At 35.5% G+C, this 26,661-nt stretch overlaps 1 protein-coding gene across 2 annotated transcripts in view; it reads right to left on the bottom strand.

The window, feature by feature from the left end:
- LOC120634817 (ribosomal protein S6 kinase alpha-5-like) overlaps positions 1 to 26,661 on the bottom strand; it is a 121,504-nt gene that overhangs the window by 82,581 nt on the left and 12,262 nt on the right. For both annotated transcript variants that reach the window (XM_039905639.1, XM_039905640.1), the window contains exon 2: positions 14,368 to 14,436. In XM_039905639.1, the coding sequence (XP_039761573.1) occupies positions 14,368 to 14,436 (69 nt within the window). The remainder of the gene's footprint in view (positions 1 to 14,367; positions 14,437 to 26,661) is intronic.

The following is a 26,661-nucleotide window of genomic DNA, read 5'->3' as shown; positions in this document are numbered from 1 at the left end:
AGTAACTTTGAGACTTACATTTCATCATTCGGAGAATATTCCCTTAATCACCCTGTGCGACACCCGCGGTGGTGAAAACTGTATTCAGATTTCTGATCAGCCGTCAACACACCGGCACTATACGGCATAAGATTAACTGAAGTAATCTTATCAAGTAATTACACATATAACTTTCATAATTAGTCTAGTCTTAGTTAATCTCAGTGTTTTTTTTTTAAATACGATGTCTATTTTTAATATTAATTTCGTATCTCTGTGGCATTTTATTTATAAAAGTATGTAATTTAAAAAAAACTCAAGAAAATTAGAGATAGGTGTATTAAATAACACCCTATCATTAGTGCAAGTGGCGCTATGCGGTGGCGTTACCACGACGACTTCCTTGTTCAAAGGTAGAAAGGAGTATGCGGGACAAAATCTTTAACGAAATATATAATGGAAAAAAACAGATAGACATGGCGACTTTGCTTTGATATAAGTATCTTAAGTTAAGAGTATTGTTCTTAAATTGAAGGTACCAGGGCATAATGGGTATGTAGGAGTCCACTCTATGCCAACGATGTATATGATGTCATGTCAAAATCAAACTTTATCAGATTAATGGATTAATGGGTCACATAGAACCATTTTCGGAACATAATAATTTGAAGAATTCGGTCGGACTCGGTCCCCTCGAAAGAGAGGACAGATCTCTAACCACTAGGCTATCAGCATTCCAATTATCCAAATAGAATCTAGTATTTTCACCTCAATTGGAAAACTTCGGGATCTCCTCAGAACGCTTAAACCCTATTTATAAGATCGAAAGTGTCCCAAACGTTCACGTGTCTAGACTCAAGAGTAATGAACTCGCTGTCTTTCAGATATTGACCCTTCGCACTTAAGGACGTGTCCTTGAACTTGCAGACGTAGGCTTGCCGGCACTTTAGGGCGTTGGGCTTTACAAGATCGCTTGCGAAACTTTCTCGCATTAAACCTAGACTTCCGTGAGTAATATAATTTTAAACTATACTACTACGACTAAAACAAATCATCATCAACTCATAATCTGAGTAGTAGTATAGCTTTTGTGGCAGAGCTCGTCCGGCGAAGTACTACCGCCATAAATATTTCTTCCGCCAAGCAGCAGCTAGTTCCGGTCTGAAGGGCATCTTTGCCTTTGGGCTTAATGTCTATGCCTCCGGTTCATGGACCTATTCGGGCGGCACTACGTAGGATGGGTTCCTTGGATTCCTGCTAAATGTTACTCTGATCAAAGGAGATGGAGATAAGTGGCGTGCATAGAGGGTATGCACAGAATATAATACTTAAGAGTAGGCTTTTTATAACTCTGACAATGAAGGATAGGTCCTTTAGTTTTTTTATAACCTGTACTGGAGATTTTCTTCATTTTACATCATCTGCATACCCTCTATGCGCTTCACTGACGGCGATGCATCTTAGGGCATGTACCATTAATAAAAAAGAAGTTACAATATTAAATCGAAAGAGTCAACAATGTAAACACATGTACAAAAACAAGTGGGAAAATAGTTTTTCCCAGAGTTTACTGTAATTCAATGTTTTGTACAATAGTGTGTTCCGGTTTGAAGGGTGTGGTTGCCGTTCTAATTAGGCATATGAAGCTTAACATTCGCACCTCAGGTTAATGGTCACAGGGCGGCGCGTTGCTGGACGTATTCTTTGTATACACTGTGAATTGTTGCCTGGTAGAAATATAAGTGGACCGCTATGTTTGATTTTCTCTTTCTCTTTTGTTAATATTTTATTTACGTGTTTAATTTCTCATTGCAGGTACTATACAAAGTCAAACCGAATTACTCAACAATGCTGAAGGATGCATAAGTTTATATCATAAGAAATCACCCTGTAAAAATATTAAATCAAAAGAAGCATATTTGTTTTCCATACAAACGAATTCAAAAGATTTTAAGTGTATATTTGTGGCAACCCTATTGAAGATAAAAAACCGACATGTGCATAGTACCTACGCTGCGCGATGCGTACTGAATAAAGTGACAGGAGTGACATGATTTTAATTTTGCATGTTATGTTAGGGCTGTATCTGATTTCTTTCAGCCAGATCAGTAAAAACTATGGCGGTGGTTTACTCAAAAACTATTAGGTTTTCGGTTTCACGGATAAGTCTCAGAGCCAGTACATAATGCTCTTCTAAAGCCTGAGAAGCACTATTTCGGTTTTCATTTACATGTTGTATAATACACTTGCTTTCTAAATCCACCAACAAGAATCATAAGAGACAAGGATGTTACAGCGTTATTGGAACGCGTCTATTGCGTACGCCCTCTCGGCATATCAGGTATTGACCTCTTAAACCGAAGGACGCGCCCTTGAACTTACGAGGTCTAGAGGTAAGGGCGTAAGGTTTTTACGACTTAGTTTGTTGAACTTTTACTAAGATCGGAATTTGTTCGAATCGTCCAATAAGTTCAAAGTTTATAAAAAACGTTAGCTTACAGAAAAATCCTATTATAATATTAAAGATAACATGTGTGATAAAAAAGCTTGGTTATGATTTGCTGCAAGTTTTACTAACTTCACAGCTAAACATTAACTCTACTATGAATTGGTTATAACAAAAAAAACCAGGCTTAGTTTGGAACCCCCGTAGCTTTAGTTTTAAGTTAACGAATGCAGTCATCACCTTACATAAGTGTTAACATTTTAAATGTATGTACGCGTCATAAGTGCCTGTGAAAAGGTAGACCTTGGTCACAGGCACTTATGAATAAAACATTTTTGAATTTTGAAATTTTTCAATATATGTCCTTCAAAAAAAAACTTAATGCACAATCTGCCTACAGTCATGATTGTGAATTCAGTTTGTCATAAAATATGTGAGTTTGTTTAGTTGGTTGTATATCATCACCCACTGAAGGGCGGGAATTTCCTCCTAGGGAGGAAAGGTCGTACACAACCTTGGCCAAGTTCGGTTTAATAAGACCTCATTCGCCTTTGAGAATTCTCGATATACGTTACTTATTAACAGCAATCGCTGTCTGTATAGAACTAGTTTTACGTCACGTGGGAAAACTAAAATTCCAAACGTACTGTCATGATTTGCAATCATTTAGTATCTGTGACGCCATATTAGCAATAATTTTAATCTTTATTATTAGAAATACCAACTCGCTACGGATTGGCCAATTTAAAATTACTGCTTTTCCCGCACTATCCCTTTGGCCAATGAGAACCGGGCAAAGGGAAAAATTAAAAGAAGAATAGACGGATGCCATGCGTGCGTTGGTGGAAAAATGTGGCGAAGGATGTTTAAGATAAGAAGGCTTTTATTAATGGTATTGCATTATTGTACAAGATTTTTGTCAAGCAATTAAAATATCACTGCTTCAACGGTGAAGGAAAACATCGTGAGGAAACCTGCATGCTTGAGAGTTCTCCATAATGTTCTCAAAGACGTGCGGAGTCGACCAATCCGCAATTCACCAGCGTGGTAGACTACGGCCTTAACCCCTTCTCATTGTAGGAAGACACCAGAGCCCTGTAGTTGGCCGGTTATGGGATGATATGATGATTATGATGAAGATTATACAAGGTTATTACAATTAAAAAATAAAATTCAAATAAAAAAAAAAACGTCTAAAAACCAAGTTCACAAGTTTCGCAAAGCAAAGCACGCCACGCCACACCATACCGGCCAGGTGGCGACTGGCATCCCATAAAGGGCAGATGTTCACAAGGGGTTGTTTACCTCGTGTTAGGTAGAGGGCGTTTTTTCACCCAAGCGCGTTCGGTTTTACGTAACTTATGAATATTCTTGTAGATAATAATGTGTCCTAATTGAAATTAAGTTTTTACAAACTTCAATACAAAGGGGTTAAGTTATCAAAACGCGGAGTTTATAGAAGGTAAAAAATTTAAATCTTCACTTCGATACTCATAAAATAACGTTAGTATCTTATTTTTTTTATTATTTTGTAACTATCTTGGTAACATTTTTATTATTTTGTAACTATCTTGGTAACATTTTGCGAAACGTTCATAATGGACTTTAAAAAAAAAAGCTATTTGTCATATATGCATGACTTCACAATTTGACAAAAGTTTTCGAAGTTTTGCAGAGAGATAGTTAGGTAGCATCCGAGAGTTTTTTTATTACCGGGAAACAAATTATTAAAGATTAAGGCAATGGTTTAGTTAAAAATACATTAATTAAGTTAAAAGCATTTAAAAAAAAAACAATTTTTGTTGTTGGCAGTAACTCTACAATAGCGTTCGTAAGGTAGATTCTACAGAGACAGAAATTCAGCATATAAAATTAAACCAGCTTCGAAGAAGTGATGAATTTCTGAGAAGAACAGACTTCTCAGAATTACGTTATGAAAATTAAGCTTAATTTGCTATACTCCGCGAATAGCAGGAGAATAAGAGAGTATAATTTCTTTAATCCATAATATACTCCACACCAAACAGATCCTCGGCAATGTAGGGTACATTGCTACGCACGTTTCGCTCCGAGACCGGAGCATCCTCAGGAGACGTTGACTTTACAATGTTGTCTTAACAATTTTTCATTGGATTGAAGAAATTAAAAATAACACCATACAGATTCTCCTGCTGTTCGCGGAGTATAGAAAATTAAGCTTAATTTTCATAATATATTATGGATTTTCGCAAAGTAACGCCTGCTTCTATTAAACACTCAACGACGTTACTAAACTATTTATTGCATTCTTTAAATCTATTATGCATTGGAAAGTCTACAATTCCACTTTCTATTTGTCCTTTCCGTCCTAAAATATTATGCGAAAGGAAGTGTATTCTAGAACAGGTTCTATGCTTGAACTGAGATAACTTCCCGACTTTTGGCTTGCAATATGTTCAATAGTACAACAGTCTATGGTGTCAGATACGAAGGTAACGGAAAGTGTAAAGACTCTCGCTTTGCTAAGTGGGCAGAATAAACATTTTATAAATCACAATTACATGTTCCATTTACTCACAATCACTTAGAACACAATATGCCCTTAAAACTTTGATATTTCAGAACGAAATGATACGTAATGTCTACTAAAGCGGAAGCCGCACAGGTATAAAGACGTCTGGCGTTGACGTGGCGCGGAAATTTAGCCCTTTGCATTCAAATATCATAAATTTTTATTTATTTATTTCTTTCAATTATTTATTTTCAAAATTTATTTCAATTATTTATTTACATGGTGAAAACTACCGAAATGAGGTAATTATCAGTAAAAGTACTAGGGCGTCATAGCTTATTGTAAGTTATAAACAACGTTTCCCATTCAACTCAATATATTATGTTTCTAATAAAATCATTTTATAAATACACTATTTTGTAACTTACTAATTTTATGTTATTATAATATTCTATTTCGTTCAACATTACAGTTTAATTTCAATTATTTCCATTGATAATTGACTTTTTCATCCATATTATATTATGATAAGGTTAACTATAGAGATATGGTAAAATTAAGTAAAAGAAACCTCTTAGAGGCCATAATAAAAAGTTGGTTGTACTTTTTAGAGGGAAATTAGAGAGTTGACACGGACGTCAGTGATCAGACCACCCGCATAATAACATAATACCCCCTCATGAAATCAAGACTTGATTGTAAAGAGTGTGTGTGAGATTTATAAATAAGTAGCCTTAAGAGAAGATTATATTACGGTATCAAATTTGTAGCTTCTGCGTGGCATTTATTAAGATATATATAACAATTGAGAATTTTATTCGAGAAACGGGGGTGTCGAAAAATTAACAAAATGTTTATTTTGTTTTCCATCACACTTGCTCGTATTTATGACCTTATAATATTACATCAATATAAGGTTTATATACTAATATATTAGACATGCGTGTTTTCGCTTACAGCTCGCACGCGCCTAATACCGCCTCGACTGTAAAATCAATTCAACCAAACTCGTCGTATAATATACTTAACCCCACTTACTTCAAAAAGGAGGAGGGTATCAATTTATGTTTCTTTATATGCATGTTGGGCCATAACTCCGTCATTTATACTCACGTCACTGTCTTAGCAATTACATATCATAACATCACGCATGTACACTCGAAAAGATTACGCAGATGTATTCAATTTATCGCTGTACGTGTACACTCACAATTTCCATCAAAATCAGTAGCAGTTGCGCGTTATTGTAGCACATAGTATTCAAGCTTTATTAAATTACTTTTTAGTTGGTCCATAATGCATTTCAGAAGTTGGTTTTTACTTGTAAATATTTTGTTTTATTCATTTCACCACCATCATTTCATTATTCATTCACATTTGCCAGGCACTTATAAAGCATTCCATTATTGTGAGGTGATAGTGATAAATACATTGGTACGAAAGCTAACCTAAATCGAAAGCTCTAAAAAGGAGGGTTTCCTAAGCGACAGGTCTAAAAGGAAGCCCACGACAAACTTAGCAGCGTTTTTAATATACATTTCGATACAATTCAATTATAAGCATTTGTACAATCATAACGGAGGCCGTATCAAATCGGTTGTTTAGCATCCTGATAGGGCCATTGCTCGTTCATTGCTCCCGTTGACCGTAAGCCGTAGACAATTCCATGAAATCGCGAAAAGATTAAAATTGTCAGCATGACTTGTTGATTGGATCGGGAGACATGCCCTTAGTATGAAATTTGGACACTGTTACGCCAGACTAAAATATAACTTATCTGTCTAGTTTTAACGCTTAAATTCGTGCAAACTACTACAGTCAACGTTGTTGGCAGATCGTTTGTACACTATAAATCAATAGTGCCGATTTTGCGGCTCAAAAACTTTTAAAGAAGGTATATTTTAATTAGAAGTTATGGTGTTTTCCATGCTTAAAGCTACTCTACGAGACCTATAATGTACTAGTTGAATGCTCGGTCCAGTCGTTTAGGAAGAGTTCAGTGACATATACACGTTCAGAAAATAAATATTTTATACAATAATACCACTCAGTAATAATGTACAGTTCAGAAACTACAACCCGGTTGGTTAATTAAACTACATACGTTATCTCAGGAACCACCTTGTTTTATTTTAAAACATTTAATTTGAACAAATACATAGTTTCAGAGATTAACACGTCAAAAACACTCTTCAGCTTCTAATAAAATATATTTACTACATACGTACTCATAAATTATAGTTTTAGTAATTAGTACCTAAGAATTTTAAGTACTAGGTTACCAAAAAAGTAAAGTAATATCATCGACACTAAACACGCAATGTACCAGGTGAACATAAGGTCATGAGCGATGTAATGGAAGGACGGTCGGGTAACGACCGGGCACTGCTACGCGCCAGTTTCGGGGTTCGACGACCCGTCGCGACGACGGACGCGTCCTGGGATCGACTCCTACATGCCCATAACGCCCTGGTACCCAGATCGGATTCTCACACTGATTTCACTCATAATTACTTCCATTTGGGGACTACAAAAAAAAATACCTACGTCCAAGAGGATATTTGAACAGCTGACCGGAAATCCTCGCCTTTGAAGTTTTATCATACAGAAAGTTGAACATTACGGATCCCATTTTTGAAAATAATATCCCATGGGAGACTTTTTCAAAAAAATAAGTGCTTATCATGGGAATTCAAATAAGTTTAAATTTCAAATACCCTTAAGTCCTAATTGTATTGTGCTTTAAACCTTTAAATCAACTAAGCTTCAGCTACCGTTTATAAGGCTTTAAGGCAACGATGTTTTTTTTTCTCCTTAGGAACTTCGATTTATCTGATAGGGTTTATGTTATTATTCAAGTTTTCAAACCTTTAATAGTTAGATGTGAATGTATGCCGTGAAGAAACGAATAGGAAACAACTCCGGAGTATTGGTCTCATACTGGATGCCCTTTTATAAATTACATAACTATTTTAATTTATTCTCATCTCGTAACGTTGGTTACACTTTACTACGATATTTACAATTCAAATTGCAATAAGGTGTATCATAAAATCATAGCACATAAAATTAGGTTTTAGAAATATATGTATAATGAGATACTGTCATACCTACTAAATAAAGCAAGCTAGTATTAAATTATTTTTGTGAGGAATTAACAAAGCGGGCGAATAGAAATATTGCGTGAGTAACTATAAAATCCGAAGTAATAAATAAAATACTCAAAGACGTATAGTCTCAAAAATTATAAATTCCTAAATTACCCCTGCCGGAAGTTATACCTGAAGTTAGAAGAAAAAAAAAAACATCCAACTTGATATCCCTTTTGCAGTCGTTTAAAAAGTATGAATAGATATAAAAGCAATTTCGCAAACGATTTGCATTTTGAACTCTTCATAAAACGCTGGGTTGCGTGCACCGGCAGTGAAGTGTAGAAGTAACGGCGTTCCAGTGAAGGTGGTCGCGCGGAGTGCAATAACATAACAGTACACGGGGGCGTGGCGGGAAGCAAAACTACCATGGCCATTGAACGCGTGACGTCGCGTCCCTTCAACTCACCATGACTGCACCATAACGTTACTATAACCGTCAACTTGGACTGCGTTAGAAATACTTTTTCTATCGCCCTACGTCAGAACATCAACTGTCTGGTTTGTTGGCTAGTCCAAATGCCGATCTTAAGGTTTCCTCACGATGTTTTCCTTCACCGTTGAAGCACCACCGTGATGTTTTATTTACTAAAAACGCACATAACTTTAAAAAGTTAGAGGTGCGTTCTGGGATTCGAACGAGAACCTCCGAAAGTGAAGTCGAACCCACAGGGCTTTCTATTCTAATAAATTTTAATAAGCAGCGTCAATAATATTGAAACAAAACTGCGTTAAGCGATAGTTGTAAACCCCAGGGAATTACGAGTCGCAAATAGGTTATACCGAACACGTGCGAGAGATAACAGCGGATTTGACTAATAATATTTTCAACTAAGTGACGTTATAATTTTTTTTGAAGCGAACGTTGGACTTATCTGTGCTAACGAGTTGAGTTTTCGTTACAAAAACCAGATGGGGTCCGTTCAATATTTAGCTATCATGGATATACTTTTTTTTATGCAGTAACAAATTGATGAACCAAGCAGATGTTAAGTTGAAAAAGAAATCCTATAAACAAGGCAACACTTCGAAAGGCATACAAGGAAAGTATCCGGCAAAGTTCCGCCTTCTGTCCATCCACCACGCCCTCCAGACCGGGACACAGTAATGATACTGGGCGACAGAAACGGGTATGGCGGTGTTACTTCCCCGAGCTCTGTCAAAAATAGCTCCAAGTGTGAAGTACTACCAATCCGCTCTTGGCCAGCATGGAATGGTCTGGTGGGAGCTTTCTGCCCTGGCTAGTTACCACCCTACAGACAAAGACGTGCTGCTAAGTAATTGACATTTATCATAGGTTGTATCTAAAAATATTGCAAAATCGTAATAATACATGGAAAATAATTTATTATATCTCTTACAACATTATTTAAAAATTACTAACATACGTCTTTAATAATGCTAACAAAATAATTAAATAGATTTAAAAAAAACAACTATTCGTTTCATGATTTCCTGCTAATTTCTCATGTTGTGAGCACAGACTGGAGACCACATGCCAAATAAATAATAAACGAACTTTTTTTATATGAGACAAATCAAGGCAAAAAGGATATGATAAGAAATGGACGCAAAATATTGTACTTAAATAGTAAAAAAAAACAAAATTATTTTTTAATTTTCTGTAAACAAAATAGTTAGTGTTCATATACTCTTTGCATCAAAAAAATGCAGACACTATCGAATATTCAAAAAAATGCCTTTTTTAGGTTAGGTATTAAAAGACTAAAACTCAATTTCATGCACAAGTGCATATAATTGACTTTTAGTCCGCCGACACATGTCACATAGGACAAGTACGACTTTAAAAGCATGAGAAGCGAAAAGATAACGTAAATCAATTTTCCAATCAAAGCAAATAACATAGCTTCTCCATTGTTTTAATACTAGTTATATATACATAGTTTATAGTGGAACGTGTGAACTGCAACAGGCTGAGCACGTTATATGCCTACCGTGCTGTAAAGTACCACGTGCTTGCGGTCACGTTGTCACGCCAGCGCTATTGAGTGGGTCAAACGCATTAGTATTAAACTAAACGATGATGTTTTAGAGTACGTATTATTTTATTATTCGCGGTAGAGCTTTTTGTGACGGAGCTCGTCCGGGGAAGTACCGCCGCGATGCTTATTAAGCGACATTGCTGTGTTCCGGTCTGAAGAAAAGAGCTGTACGATCAATATATAAACTTAAATCACGCGAATCCCTCCGTGAGGAGTTTAAAGAAATAGGTATACTTACTGTAGCTTCACAATATATAATAATACGAGCTGTTGCCCGCGACTTCGTCTGCGTCTGATTTTGTTTTTATCGTATTCAGTATCGCTAAGCCTTAAATGAGTACACTGTACATGTGACTGTCAATTAATTATAGACAAATAATTTGCAATAAAATAAAATTGCGACTATAATGAAATATCTAAGCTATCCTATCTCTTAAGTTGGACCAGACTGCTCACGGTGTGCCAATTTAATTTAAAATCGGTTAAGTAGTTTAGGAGTTCATCGCGGACAAACATCGTGACAGGAGATTTATATATATTAAGATAGTATTTGTAAGACAACATATTAGTCTTTATAAACAAAAAGTGGATATAAACAGTCGAATTACAAGAAATGGTCATAAATTATCGTCGTATCATATCGTCTGCGAAAGGTGCAGAAGTCATTTGTGGGATTGAGTATACGCTTTTATAAAATGATTAATAAGATAATTTTGGACCTACCAATGCATAATTTTAAAGAATGTGTTAAAACACATTTATTACAGCGAGGTTATTACACAATTGATGAATTTCTTAATGACAAGGTTGCTTGGAAGCATCCGGCTCCGCTTTCATCTCTCACAAGATATAAAAATGAATGTTAAAATGTAAAATGTAAATTGTTGATATTGGAAAAGAGCAACTGCTAAGTTTCTTGCCGGCTTCTTCTCGGTAGAATCTGCCTTCCGAACCGGTGGTAGAGTCACTACAAACAGACAGACTTGACGTTTCAAAATTGCTTATATTAGGCCTACTTGAAATAAATGAATTTTGAATTGAATTTGAATTGAATTTGAAGGGCTCGGTTACTGGTGTCATAATAACAGGCACACTTTTTAGGACGTGTTCTTTGCATGCCCAGCGAAGTGTTGCTTTGTTTATAGGCGAGGGTCTACCATAAAGTAACGACCTCCCTGGCGCACCCGTGTACGCTGTGGTTTGGAGTTGGGAGTTCCCGGGCGTGATTCCCTCCAGGGGCAATTTGGGTGTGGCGGAAAGCTTCGGCCGTGGCCAGTTACCATTCTACCGATAAAAGCGTGCCTTTAAGCGATTTAGCGTCCCGTAGCGTTACGTAGAAAGCTATTATGGGTTAATTATAACTGCCATACTCTCTGACAGTTTAGCCCGCTAACATCTTAGACTGTATCATCACTTACCGATATTGCGGTTAAGGGTTAACTTATCCCTACTAATCCCTACTAATATTATAAATGTCAATGTAAGTTTGTTTGTTACGCTTTCACGCAAAAACTACTTAGCCGATCCTCGTGAAACTTTTACGCATGTTGTTGGAAGTGTTAGAAGTAATATAGGATACTTTTTATCCCGACATTAAGCTCGGTTCCTTTAGGAGAGGGGATGAAAGTGTTTGACGATATCTCCAACAAATTATAACAGATTTAAATAATTATTTTTGTACTAAACAGGCTATAAAATGTGTTTAATTTTGCCCAAAGTCGCGGGCAACAGCTAGTAGTGTAATAAAAAAAAAGGTAGGCCGTATGAAAAATATGCAAAACAACCCAATGCAACTATGAGTACGAATTCTGTACCAATTTTATTTCCTCAAAACATAATTAAACATTAATTCTCTCTTAGCACTTCAAAAGTCGGTGATTCCCTAATGGCTAAGTATTTTGCTCTCTCACGAGAGGAGCGAGTTCGATCCCCGGCCTTGAACTATTACGAGTTATGTGCGTTTTAAACAATTAAATATCACTTGCTTTAATGGAAAACATTGTGAGGCAATCTGCATGCCGTAACATTTGTAATCTGCACGAGGCCGGCGTTATGGATTCCCGCGGGAGACCCGTGCACGTGAAACCCGTTTTCATCGGCGTTGAAGGTTTTTCCTATAACGGGACGTTCATTAAAAAACGTGAGATTTTTAAGAGGGAGAGGGGGTTGAGTCAAATCTCATCCAATCTTACGTTGGAGAGGGGGGGGGGGGGGGGGGGTCTCGGCAACACATTTTATTTTCTTAAATTTTTATTATACTTATAATTGAACTCTCAGCAATATTGATAACTAGTCGTTAATAAAAGCACGAAGCAATTTTCTTTTTCTGTTTGCCTTCACAATCCATCGCGTTTACGTAAGAAACCCACATTTTGAAAAATCTCACGTGAGATTGGGGGAGGGGGACAATACAATCTCACGACATCTAACCAGGAGGGAGAGGGAGGGACAGAAAATAAAAAAAAACAATTCACGTAATTTATGGACGCCCTAACCTAACCTTCCTAAATAAACTGGCAAGCAACAATGTATTATAACTACTGATAGGATATTTATTTTTAAACTGTGAGAAATAATAACATAATCTATCCGGAACAGCTTCAATTTTTCCCAATGCCATTCCGATTGTGTTGCGCAATTAACTAGTAACCTCCCCTTGGCTTTGTGTTAATCTTCGTTTAAGTAAGATCTTTGAATAATGTACTACAGAATAGAGGAGAATGCTTTGTGGTTCACAGTCGACTGAGCTGCAGCTTGCAAGTAATCTACAGTTCTATTATATTAGTACAATATAGTTCCAATAAATGCGAGGCAATCTGCATGTTGGACGGCCGATTGGCGCAGTTTGCAGCGACCCTGCTTTCTGAGCCCAAGGCCGTGGGTTCGATTACCACTACTGGAAAATGTTATGAGCATGAACGATTTTCAGTGTCTGGGTGTTTATATTTATAATTAGTATTTATGTATATAATTCATAAAAATATTCATCAGTCATCTTCAGGATGGCGATGTGTGTATTGTCGTAAAAAAAAAATATCTACTAATATTATGAAGAGCAAAGATTAGATTTTTGCATGTTCGTATTTTAACGATAAACTCAAAAACTACTGTACCTACCGATAGCAAATTCTCTATATCTTGTGAGCTAACATTCCAGCTAAAAATAGCGGTATTTGTAAAGCAAGCCAACAGAAAAAGCACTAAAGAATTGATTTTTATTCGTGCACTGACCCCCGACTAAGTGGCCCCTCAATCTTATATACTATGTATGACAAAAATATTGGATTTTAGTTGAAGCGAATGACAGCGAAGCATCTACCTACCCAATATATCGAATGCATAACTAATAGATGTGTGCTTTCAAATAGCCACTTTACACTATTTAAAAAAAAGTTAAAATCGATTAGATATTTTAGGTAAACCGAACAAACGCATAATTATGTAACTATACTAAATTGACAGGCATATATTAATAGTGCTGTCACTTCCCCGGCAACATTGAGAAACTACTTTATAGCTGACAATTTATTTTAGCTCAAAGATCTGTCTACAACCGAACTAAAACCGTTTTACGGTATCATTATTCAAAGTCAAAGTCAAATATTTCTTTATTCAAATAGGCACATAGATGGCACTGATGATGCGTACATTACATGTAAAATATGACATAGAAGTGAGTTGATGGCGATAACTAAATTAGTCAACTTAAAACTAAAGCTACGAGGGTTCTAAACGCGTATTCATATGGCATAGTTTTCGTTTGACTCGACGGCTCTAGAATATTATAACTCAATGGACAAGGCGTTACAAGTGACGATGCCCTGGTCAACGCACGTAATACACAGGGGTGTGCACTCAGTGTGAAGTATTTCCTTGTTTGCAGTTATGTTACGTATGTTACTATGGGCCATCCACACATATCACTCAGGGTGATTGTTCCACTTCCACAAATTCGTCAGAATTAATCATCATATAACTAGGGTAGCCAGTGTTTTTGTGCATTCATGAAGTGCACGCCACTGATACGTCGTATATTGTACGTGTATATGTTTATAAAAGTGGCGATAGCGCAGTGGTTAGGGCACACTTATCGGCGAATTGAAGACTTGACGTATTTTACCAAAAGCTGCACAGCCCAACTTAAGTCACAGTACGCAGGTTTCATCGCAATGTTTTTTTTCACCGTTGAGGCAAGTGATATTTTAAATACTTAAAACGCACATACCTTAGAAAAGGCAATGGTATAACATGTAATATGTTACATGTGTTATATATTATTGAAAGCGGAAAATTACTCACCTCCAGTGCCAAGGACTTTGAGCAAGTCGAAATGTGATATGTCCACTTTAGAAGCGCCGTTTAGATTAACTGCAACAACAGAAAAATAACTTTAAGTTTTTAGTTACATAACTACTTTTGTTACAGCTTACTATATAAGAGTTATTTTAGTAACTATACAATTCGTACCTAGATCCCACCGTCTTTATAGTAAGTACTAAAATAAAAAATAAATACTTTTTTAATATTCTATTATTTACCTTACTGATTATTTAAAACTTTTTGATGCAATGTATGTTTTAAAATATATAAATAACAATAAAACAATATATATATTTTTTTTTTTTTTGAATTTGTTATTTTACCCTAAAAGACACTAAAATATTGTATACCTAATAAATAAGACAAGTTAGAAAAATTGCCTTGAAAGATAATACAATTATCAGAAGTACCAAGAGAGCAAGAGGTATGAATATACTTTTATTACACACCATAAAAAGTACATAGAACAAAAAGAAAAGTGTAACAAAACAACGTATACAATTTTGGGGAGGAAGTAAAATTTTTAGCCTTATCTTAAGTATACATTTTACAAACTAGGTATACATAAGGGGTAATAGTAAAATATTAGATTTTGTATTATTTCTTTACAAGATACAGATATTTTGCCAATTCACTTTGTATTTTGCGATAATAAGGTACTAGGAGTGCAGAAATCAGAATGCACGAGTTCAATACCCTTAGCGCGAGTTCGATATTCTAAAGTCTTAGTAAATTGAACCAAAACACCCTTGATTTAAAGTATTATATGAAATAGTATCATTTTGAAATTCGTATTTAAAGTAGTATAGCTTTTTGTGACAGAGTTCGTCTGGGTTAGTATTATAGCCATGCTTATTTCTACCGCCAAGCAGTATTGTTGTGTTCCGGTCTGAATTATTACAGACACATGAGACTTCACTTACGCCTCAGGTAGACCAAAGGCGGTACTTTGCAGTTTGAGTTTTTTGCATTCTCTACGGAGTGTTACTCTGTTTACAGGCAATGGTTTACAACTTAACATCAGCAGTACAGACGGGAGACAAAAATTATATCCCCCGATTAAATCCCCTGACAGCAGGGCTAGCAAACGCAGGAGACAAAAATTAAAATTATAAATTAACATGTCCAACTGCTAAAGTACGGGAGCATGGAATAGGAGAAGTTTACACCTGTTTATTATTACACATATATTACACTTGTGCGCCAGTGCTCTGACAGTTGATAAAGCTGTAGGAGAAGATAATTTTTTATCTCTTCACCGGGGAGATAATTGTCTCCTGCCCAAGCTAGCCGTGCAGGGCATATAATTAACGTGTCCACCTGCTACAGCACGTACCAGGAGAGCAAGGAGCACATGGAATAGGAGAAGTGTACCCCTATTTATTATGACAAATATATTATTTGGAAATTATTTCAACTTGTTCGCGCGCCAGTGCTCTGAGAGTTGATAAAGGTGTGTGAGAAAATAAATTTTTATCCTTTTCTCGGGGAGATAATTGTCTCCTGCAATTGTGGTAGCCGTGCACGGTACGGTACGTCAATTTAGTTTCGAGACCTGTCGTAGAAAAATTGCTGCTTACATTTTTTTGGGGCCGTCCAATCAAAATTAACTTTTTTCCGTGTATCTACCTTGTGTCCGTATAAACAATTTTTTTACAAAATACCAAAATCGTTAAAATTATTCACAGTTAATTTTCTTAAATGCTATAATTGCTAATACTTCACTTGACATTCAAACGTGAATCGTTTAACATTCAAGGTTTGTCTTCAGTGTTTACTTGTTTTAGACAAGGCTGCTTGGAAGCAGGCCGCTCCGCTCTCATCTCTCACAAGTAGTGTTGCCCAAATTCAGTCTTGGTCTTGCAGTCTTGGTCTTGTTCTTGCGTTTTTGCAAGACCAAGACCAAGAACAAGACCGCGTATTTTTAGCAAGACCAAGACCAAGACTGACCGTGCAAGACTTGAGCAAGAACAAGACATAGCCTGCAAGACTCTTGCGTCTTGCAGCTAGGACTTAGCGCTATTTCACGGAGTAGTTAGGTGTAACAGTTCGGTGTATAGGTAGGTAGGTACGCTTAGGAATTCTATGAGACGCAAAAAACTATATCAAAGAATATGAAAAACTGGACCTATGCGCATTACGACTAATACAATAAACATAGCGAATAAAAAAATATCTATTAAAATCAAACTGAGTGCATGCATAGTTATGTTTTAACCATCGGCACTTTGATAATGCGGCATCAAAGGTTTTGTACTTACTTCTCAAAGAAATTTGCCGCTTTTCGGAAGTACATGGTTATGATACACGCGCCGGCGGCTTCTTTTGAAATCTAAAACAATCGTTGCCGCCGCGCCGAAATCATAACATTTGACACTATTCATGCAAAATAATTTCGAATTTTAAGAGTACCTACAGGTGTTCCAAAGAATAAATAAGTTTCAGATTGGTGATTTTAGATTGGTGGAGGACGCATGAGACAGAGTATCCGATTTTATCGAAAATGGCCCGTGATTTTCTCTCAATACCTGCAACTTCAGTACCTGCTGAGAGGTTATTTTCTAAAGCATCATTAGTAATTAGAAAACATAGAAATAGGTTAAGTGATGAGTCAGCCAGATGGTTACTTTGTATTAATTCTTGGTCAAAAGAATTGATATAAAGTATCATAACCTAATGATAAAGCTGTTGATTTGTGTTGTATTTTATTTTTTATTCAAATAAATGATAAATCGTAAAACTCTTTTATTAAATTTCTTATAAGTTGAGGGTTCAATCTCTTTCTAGACAGATAAGTATTGTTCTTTAAAATACAGTCAAGTTATTGTAATTAATTTGTTTTTTACATGTTTTAGCAAATGTAAGCTTATAAATCATAAATGTTTATTAAGAAACAGTTACTTCCATGGAAAACGACATATAGGTCAGTTGATTTTTCGAATTTCTTATCAAATCTTCAGTTATTTATTAATCTGCTTGATCTTTACTATGGCTATGTTAATTCAAGCTCACAATGTTCCAATTCTAATACGTTTTTCTAAGATATAAAGTAAACTTTAATAAATAGTAATAGACTAATAGGTAATTGCAAGACTTGCAAGACTCTTGCTGCAAGACCAAGACCAAGACCAAGACTGGGAGCGCAAGACCAAGACCAAGACCAAGACCAAGACCAGGTGTATTGGCGCAAGACCAAGACCAAGACTGGCTAAGTCTCGTCTTGTTCTTGCATTTGGGCAACACTACTCACAAGATAGAAAAATTATTTTACGTTTCTAAGGATGGCGCAATGTGTCTGTGAAAAACTACATAGGTAGATTATTAACACTAAGTCCTCTTAACCTTTTACCATAAACCATTACATATATTTTTTTGCTATCCTAAACTGTTCCGTTTCTAAGGACGACGCAGTGTGTATGTGGAAAACTACAAACGTAGATTATTAACCTTTTACCATAAAACATTACATACATTTTTTTGCTATCCTTACATAAACTGTTCCGATTCTAAGGATGGCGCAATGTGTCTGTGAAAAACTACATAGGTAGATTATTAACACTAAGTCCTCTTAACCTTTTACCATAAACCATTACATATATTTTTTGCTATCCTAAACTGTTCCGTTTCTAAGGACGACGCAGTGTGTATGTGGAAAACTACAAACGTAGATTATTAACCTTTTACCATAAAACATTACATACATTTTTTTGCTATCCTTACATAAACTGTTCCGATTCTAAGGATGGCGCAATGTGTCTGTGAATATCTACTTAGGTAGATTATTAATAGTTTATGTATTAAACTATATTTTGATAAATAAAAGAAAAGAAAAAACAACCAGAACCCATTTAGCAGCACTCAGCATCTTAAGAATTAATTGTCAGTGCCGTCTCACAGAGGTCATCGAAATAAAATAGTACTCTTGGTTTTAAACAGTTTTGTTTACCAATTGACATATTATTATTGTACGTAGGTATCTTCAAACAATCGAATGCCTGGGTTCAATGAACCTTTGACTTTGTGTATTGTAATACCTATTTACTTTTAGCTACTTTACAACATAATATTTACCTATCTCGACTTTTATGTAAATGATGCTTATCGAAGCGGGCTGGGGGTGTGGCCTATTGAGGCGCCGAGATAAAATGTCTGCATTGTTGTTAAGCAACGTTGACGTAGGTCGGTTATTGGATTTTAATTTTGAATAAAAACAAACTTAAATCTATCTTAAAAGTTCCCAAAAAGAGATAGACAAGTTTGAACTCATCACTAGCGAACCAAAGGGTTCGGGTCTCCTCTCCGAATTAAAGGGTTAAAACCGTAGTTCAAGGACGAATGAGACACTTTACACGCTTTTGAGAACGTTATGGAGAAATCTCAGGCATGCCGGTTTCCTCATGTTTTTCTTGTGGATGATATTTAATTGCTACTAAACTAAAAACGCACGTAACTCCGAAAAGTTAGAACTGCGCGCCGGGGCTCGAAATCGGTCCCACCGAAAGTGCACTCGACGTATTTACCACTCACTAGGCTTTCCTAGCTGTTTCAGTTAGTCGGATAAACATTAAGGGAAGTTCGAAATCTTGTCTAAAGGAAAACAATCTTAAAACTGTCTTAAAAGTTCCCAAAAAGCTATAGACATAGTTCAACACCATTATCAACAATACTAGCCCACCACAGCGCTCAGATCTCCTCTCCGACAATGCATCCCAAACAGGTGGAGAAGAGATCCCAAATTACAACGTCATCCGCGAATTCGTATGCACGGTGGACTAAGGCCCAAACTCTTATAATTCTGGTAATAAACACACGCCGGTGCTTATTTATTTCGTGTTACGGTTACTCAGCGGGGCGCGTGTCTTACATAATAGTAGTCAATATTTCCTTAATAATAATTTTGTTTACGGTTTGTAATCAAAATAAAAATGTACTTCTGTCATTCCCAATCCCAATCCCAATCCGACCGGCAAGCAACGGCCATTGCGGTTTGTTGTATGCTGCCACTCACTCTAAAGCTCTAAGATCTGTGGCCCAGGACACGAATGGTCAGGCGGACACCCAAAATCTTATAGCCCGCACATTGTCTAAGAAGATAGACAGAAGATATTTTGACCCTAAGCATTTACGTATAAATAGTGAGGAGGAAGGAAAGAGAAACAACAGAAAAGATGAGAGAGAGAGCGAACAGGGAACAGGTCAGCTTAGTGGATGTGTGTGGACCAATCACGAAGTAGACGTCCGAAATCTTATAGCCTGCATTGTTGGCTAAGTGGCAACATGAACAAATACTCAGGTTAGGGCAAAAAATGATTCTGACGGAAGAAAGAGTAAGAACAGACCAGAAGCGAGAGAGCAGTAAAAAGGACAGTATAAAGTTATGCAAAGCGGTTCCGATATGATCTGGAAGAACACGGGGAGATTATTTTAATCTGTCAGTAAGGAAAACTTGCGCATTGCCAGTTGGTACGCTATGCGACTAGATTAGTGTATAACGACCAGTGTGTGTTTTAGATTCATCAATAGCTTATAACAGTCCAGTGCTGGACTTAACGGACTTGCTGGAGTTCGGCCTCTCCGAACGGGAGCGTTTGTCCGTAATGACACCCTGGGCAGATGGGTTTATGGTGACGTCAGATCAGAATACAGTTTACACGGCCGAATGGCGCAGTGGGCACCGACCCTCCTTTCTGAGACCAAGGCCGTGGGTTCGATTCCCACGACTGGAAAAATTATGTGTGATGAACATGAATGTTTTTCAGTGTCTGGGTGTTTATATGTATATTATAAGTATTTACGTATATTATTTATCAATATATTCATCAGTCATCTTAGTACTCATTACGCAAGCTACGCTTACTTTGGGGCTAGATGGCGATGTGTGTATTGTCGTAGTATATTTATTTATTAAGTTTTCACAACCCGTCCTCTTCCCGCGGATGACATACAATATAACACGGGAATATAACTGACAACGGGCAGCAGCGTCCTCTGTTCTTCTTCTGTGGTGATTATGGGTCAACCCCCTATTGGTAGAGGCCTTTAGTCCCTCAGTGGACGGTTATAGACTATAATATGATGTTTGGATATTTTACAAAAGTCATACTTCTTATTTAAATGATTGTATAATTGAAATTTCATTTCACTCACCGCTAATATAATTATGATAAATGACAAATGCGCCGACGCACGTAAGTAAGAAGTAAGTAAGAGCATTACATTTAAATTAGCGATCGTAGTTAACAAATATTCAAAATTCAAAATAAGTACATTTATTTAAATGTGTTTTAACACATGTTTAAACGTATGTATGCATTGGCAGGTCGAAAATTACCTTGGGAATCATACATACTATAAAAGCGTATACACAATCCCACAAATGAATTTCGCAAACGATATTCTCAAAATGTATCTAAAAATTAAAAGTTTTGATTTTCACAGCGCAAGAGATTGACATGCTTTCCCGCATAGTGGTAGTTCAGGGATCAGAGAATATGGCGCTATGTTCAAAGTAAAATAATACGTTTAATTAAAAATGTAAATTACGTAAAATAATTATGATTCTCAGTGTAAAATCAGCGTTATCGAACTAATTCATTAAAAATTATACATTTTGTATCCTTTGAAGCTTAATTTGAAACTTTTCATCATTCTTTATCTTTAACAATCCTTAATAATACCAATAGTAGGTCCCTAAAAATTGGAACGAAATACAAGAAAACCTAAAGAACGAGTGGCCGGGTCTACTAGTTTCATTTATGAAGTAAATAAATACATAAATACTACTAATATATATACACACATCGCCATCTAGCCCCAAGGTAAGCGTAGCTTGTGTTATGGGTACTAAGATAACTGATGAAAATTTTTATAAAAAATATAATACTTATAAGATACAGATAAACACCCAGACACTGCATAAATCTATTCAATAAATCTAATCAATTTGTAAAACTCTAACACACATACATAAACACACACAAATACACATACAAACACACACACACCTGCAAAACAAATTTATATGTGTATATATAATTTAATATAATAATTATCTCGTATAAGCAAACATATACGCGAGTACAAGTACCTACGCGACGCAAACTCACACACGCACAATCATACACTCAATCATCGAGACAACAAATTAAGGAGAGCACTGTCGCCTCTAATACAGGTTTTTACCTAAATCAGGGACAGTAGATTTTTAATTGCACCATTACATGTATACATTTATTACATACGCACCAATATAAGTTGTGAGGTACGCATTTGTTTGTATAATTATTATAATAACTTTACTTGTACATGTACCTACCTAAGATAAATAAAAAATAAAATATAAAAAAACATTAATGTTCATCGCACAAACATTTTCCAGTATTGGGAATCGAACCCACGGCCATGGACTCAGAAAGCAGAGTCGCTGCCCACTGCGCCAATCGGTGTCAAAATAAACGCAATATCATATACATATCAGCTACAAATTCAAAACTGTTGTAAAGGTCACGACATATATTTAATTAACTACATAGAAATAGTGAAGTCACCATGATCGATATCGTTATAATACCGATAACATAAAAACGTATACCAATTATATTCTTTGCGAAAGTTACTTTCACCTCTGAAATTAGTTGTTCTGGTACCTACAGTCTGGTACTACTACCATTATAATCGCTGTGACCTGACTTTTTAGTGCCTATTTAAGAAAGTTTAGTTCCCACTAGCTACACCACGCGACTGCGTCGGTTTTTGTTCCTGCTTTTATAGAGATACCCTTAATAGCGTAAGTGACTAGGTATCAAGAATGGAAGATAACTGTTATAGTTTTTGCCACCGTCTGATTTGTGTACCTACCACCGTTTTTGTGTTTCTAATTTTTTTTTTGAAGTTATACTTCCTTTGGCGCGTTAGTGAAAAATGATTAGAGTAAATTTTTAACGATGCGCGCGCGCACCGTAACAAAAAACCGACACCCTGGAGTTAGCTACAAGGTTTGACAGTGACAGTTTCAATTGTCAAGGTCTGGGATTTAATTTATTCAATTGTTCAAGAATCCTAAATTTTAATGTTGAGTGAAACTTGGTTGTCCGATTATGAGATTACTAGATAATGCTTTATATAATATAACTTTCAATGTATTATTATTACCTTTTTTCTGTTGTTAGTGTCGTTTTTTCTACAAAGGCGAAGGCGAAGGCGTTTTAGAATAAGGCGAAAGATATTTTTTTTAAAAGATTGTTGACTTGTTACGCCAAAGAACTGTAACTTCTAACGCGTATACAGAAGTACACACACGTTTTTTTCCTTAACTTGTAATTGTGTAGAAATAGTGAGAAAAAAAATTAAACTTATTTGCGTTTTTGCAAAATTTTCTGTGTGGTGCAATACCTACCTATTAAAAGTTTACTCATTCAATCATTTAAAATAATCAGTCTAAAATTATTGATATAGGGTACCTATAGTTACTGTGGGAACGATGTCTTTGAATAGAGTCCTTGGCGCAGACCGCGATAACACGACGCGTTATCAGTGCTATGGTTTACAATCACTAACTATAGTTTTGGATATAAAGTAAAATGTAATTTTATATTTTGTTAAAAAAATAACCACACAATATCAGCATAGCAAACGCAAAAACGTTAGGTTGTTGTTTTTTTTTTTTAATAATAATAATTTATTGGATGAAAAATCTTACACAGAATATCAATACAACAGTAGAAAGAAAAAGAAATACAACACAAAAAGTAAAACAATTTCACATAAATTGGTGAACATATTGGAAAAGCTAAATGCACATTATATTGATATTTGCCTCTTATTATTGATAACCTGTGGACCCCACACTAGGCGACTTTTTCTACCCCCCCTTTCGAAGACCTCCCTGACGCAGCGTTGACCTCTGTGGTCGTAGAGTGGGAGGTCCAAGGTTCGAACCCCAGCTGGGGCAGTATTTGGGAATAAATAATTTCTTAATTTTCTCTGGTCTGTTCCGGTTTGACCGTGACTAATGACCTCCCTACCGACAAAGGTGTGTGATTTCTCGTGGTGGACATTTTTGTCTTTATATTTTGTTTTCACTGAATTACTATTATCTATTATTGTAATAAAGATATGAAAAATAACTTAACCAATGCTAGTGAGTTGTAGAAAGAGAGATTAAGAAAATTCAAATTGGTAATTTTGTAGGTGGCTTTTCATTTCCTATTACCTTGAATTGATTGTGTTTAGACTGATAATAATCGCTTATTAATCAAATAAATATTTACTAAAACATTTTTAAAGGTATCTACCGTTAACAAATATAATACAAATCAATTATAGGTGATACATACTTGGTACCTGATACCCCAAAGCAATGTCAAAGGCCCATCTATAACAAGGGTGTGCTTTCCAACTCCAACAGTCTTAAATGCCTAGATTAATGTTGGTAGTACATGCCAAAATTACTCCAAGATGCCTGTTGAAACTTGTATTGTTTAAATGTAACAAGGTCATGAACCCCTTGACAGTTATCATATCGTTGATAATGATAAGCAACAACCTCTACTTGTTTAGTTGTTATCATTTAAGTAGTACAACAAAGGACAAGGTGGGTAAAATTATAGCTTAGTTTCAATAACACTATAAGGCTTACAACTAAACGTGGAATAATGTTGGATTAGTTATTCAGTCTTTTGTCACATTCTCACATTTCAAAGGACCCTATGAGTTTGAGATATTTAGTGAGGTTCTGATTATTCTACATTGCTGTCAAAAATTACAGGACATATATATATAATAGTGCTGTCCCTTTCCCAATGCTCCTAGCGGAACAGGATGGCATTATGTAGCCCTTTGGTCCTTAAAAATGAACGTGGAATAAATATATTTATTTATATTCTAAACAGGATAGTTAAACCTAATTTTATTATGGTAGTTTGTAAACATTGAAAATATAAATATATTTATAGTTGTTATATCTATTACTTATTTCCTATTCCCATTTGACAAAAGTAAAGACATTTGAAATGTAATACAATTATTTGTAAGACCCTATGAGTTTTTAAATATTTAATGAGCTTTTTTTTTTGATTATTCTACATTGCTGCCAATTCTGTTGTACGGTAGTCTCTAAACTTTTCTTTAAACATTCATAATTCATGGACCAAGCAGGTTACTCACCTGATGGTAATTGGAAAACCTATTACCTATAAACAGAGCAACACTTCACAGTGCATGCAACAAACACATTCTATAAATTGCAGCGCCGGGTTCATTAATTTGTACGAAGTAACATAAAAGTGAAAATTATTATAACTAGGGATAAAATCACCTAGGCACTAAATAATTGTAATATTTAAGGTGAAGAGGCTGTCATAGACACAATTTTATGGGACAAATAAAAAAAGGTTGGATTAGTGACTTAATTTTATAGAAAGTGTAGAGAGGGTTGTGACACCTACACCAATCTGAGCATAGAGGGATAGAAACAATGTAAAAATGTGTTCATTTTAAAAAACGGTAACTGCTGAGTTTCCTGTTGGCTTCGGTTCGGTTGAAATGCTTTCTGATCCCAGGTCAGAACACTCAGATATCAATACAAAAAGACAGATTTGACATTCTTGCTAAAGTTACTATATTGTATAGTATTTCTTTGCATTCTTGAAAATCTGGTGGTGCTTAGGGCTAAAGACTCCGAGAGATTTTTCCAACCAGTTTCTCTTAGAAGATAACTGAACTTTATGGTAGGCCTACATAAAACAAATAAATTTTTAACTTACACAAGGAAAGGATTGACTAATGGGTGGAATAACAGGCAATCAAAACTTTTTTAACAATCAAAACAGGGAGTTCAAATAAAACACCAAATAAATCATATTTATCACTGGTAGTCAATTTCAGGATATTGACTTTTAATTTTAAACCTCTCATAATTCTGCCCAATGCAGTGAGGGGACTTCATGGTTGATCACTGGGAACTAGAAGGTAAGGAAAATACCTTACAAATCTCTGTAACGAGGGTGTAGTTATACTAATAAATATATAGGAGTGATGTTAGGTTAACAAAAGCAACAGGTGGTTTTAAGGGAATATGCAACTGTGACACAGGCAGATCTGTGTTAGTGGTAATAATGTAACACAGGGAGTCTTACCTTACACAGGTAAGTAACACTCCCTACATTACTTACCTCTTTGTTAGATAATTGGACTTGTTCTTACACAGGACTATAGGACTTGAAACTTATCTGGTGATTGTAGGTTGTTTTAGTGAAGAGAATTCAATTTCACTGAATGACAATTGCTTTTAAAACTCCTTTGTCCCTTCTCCATCTGCAGAACATTGGCAGTGTCTTGTGCCCAGTTGGCAGAAATGAAATCCAAAAACAAGAATTATGTTAACTATCTTAGGTTCACCAACCTTATCAAGCAAGAATCAGTTAGCTGCTGGACCCTAGCAAAACAAGACTGTAGTTTAGTGTTTATCCATTAATTAAGATAGTAACAAGGACTGATCTTAAAACATGACAAAAGTACAAATCTTACAACACACTGACAGTTAGTTATCCTGAATCATAACTTCCTCATTTCCTAATTACACAGAAAAGTTAATTATCTTTTCATTTGTTTGGCGCTTGACATTCAAGTTTTTTTTTAATGTATATTATAATATCTACATTCATTAACAAAGTAGCTGGTCCAGTTTACAATGTAATTAGATATGATTTTATTACATGTAACTATATACATAATCAAGTTTTCTAAGATTACTGTTAGTTAAATGTTTCAACCATTTAGTTGAAACAATAATTACTTGATTTGGTTCTTTGATTGTTGTATTGATGCTCTTTTCAAACAGGCCTATTGCACGCACTTATGTGCATGGTGTTTATCATGGTTTATTTATGCAATTTACATTAAGCTTAATATGCTATAGTATTCTAAAATCTCTTTATAATTTCTTCAATCATATAAAAAATTTCAAATATGAACTGATATTACAAGATGACTTTACAATGAATAATTGCAAGGTTCATTTAGATAAGAACATTTAATTGTAGATTCAAGAGAACTATTGGAATGCTATTAAATAACAATTACTGTACAACAATTATTAGCAACTATTAATATGTGGCCAAATGCAAATTTTGTACAACCAATTATTGCAGGTGTCTCTAAGATAGATACCTAGTGGCTATCAGGTTTTTTCATTCTTATTGCCATCTCTTTTGTAATACATAAAAATACATGAAATTTCTGATAGCTATTTTGGAATAGCAGGTAGATTAATTT

The sequence above is a fragment of the Pararge aegeria genome, chromosome 25, assembly GCF_905163445.1.
Source record: "Pararge aegeria chromosome 25, ilParAegt1.1, whole genome shotgun sequence".
Lineage (NCBI taxonomy): Eukaryota > Metazoa > Arthropoda > Insecta > Lepidoptera > Nymphalidae > Pararge > Pararge aegeria.
This window is presented reverse-complemented; position numbering and strand designations above follow the sequence as displayed.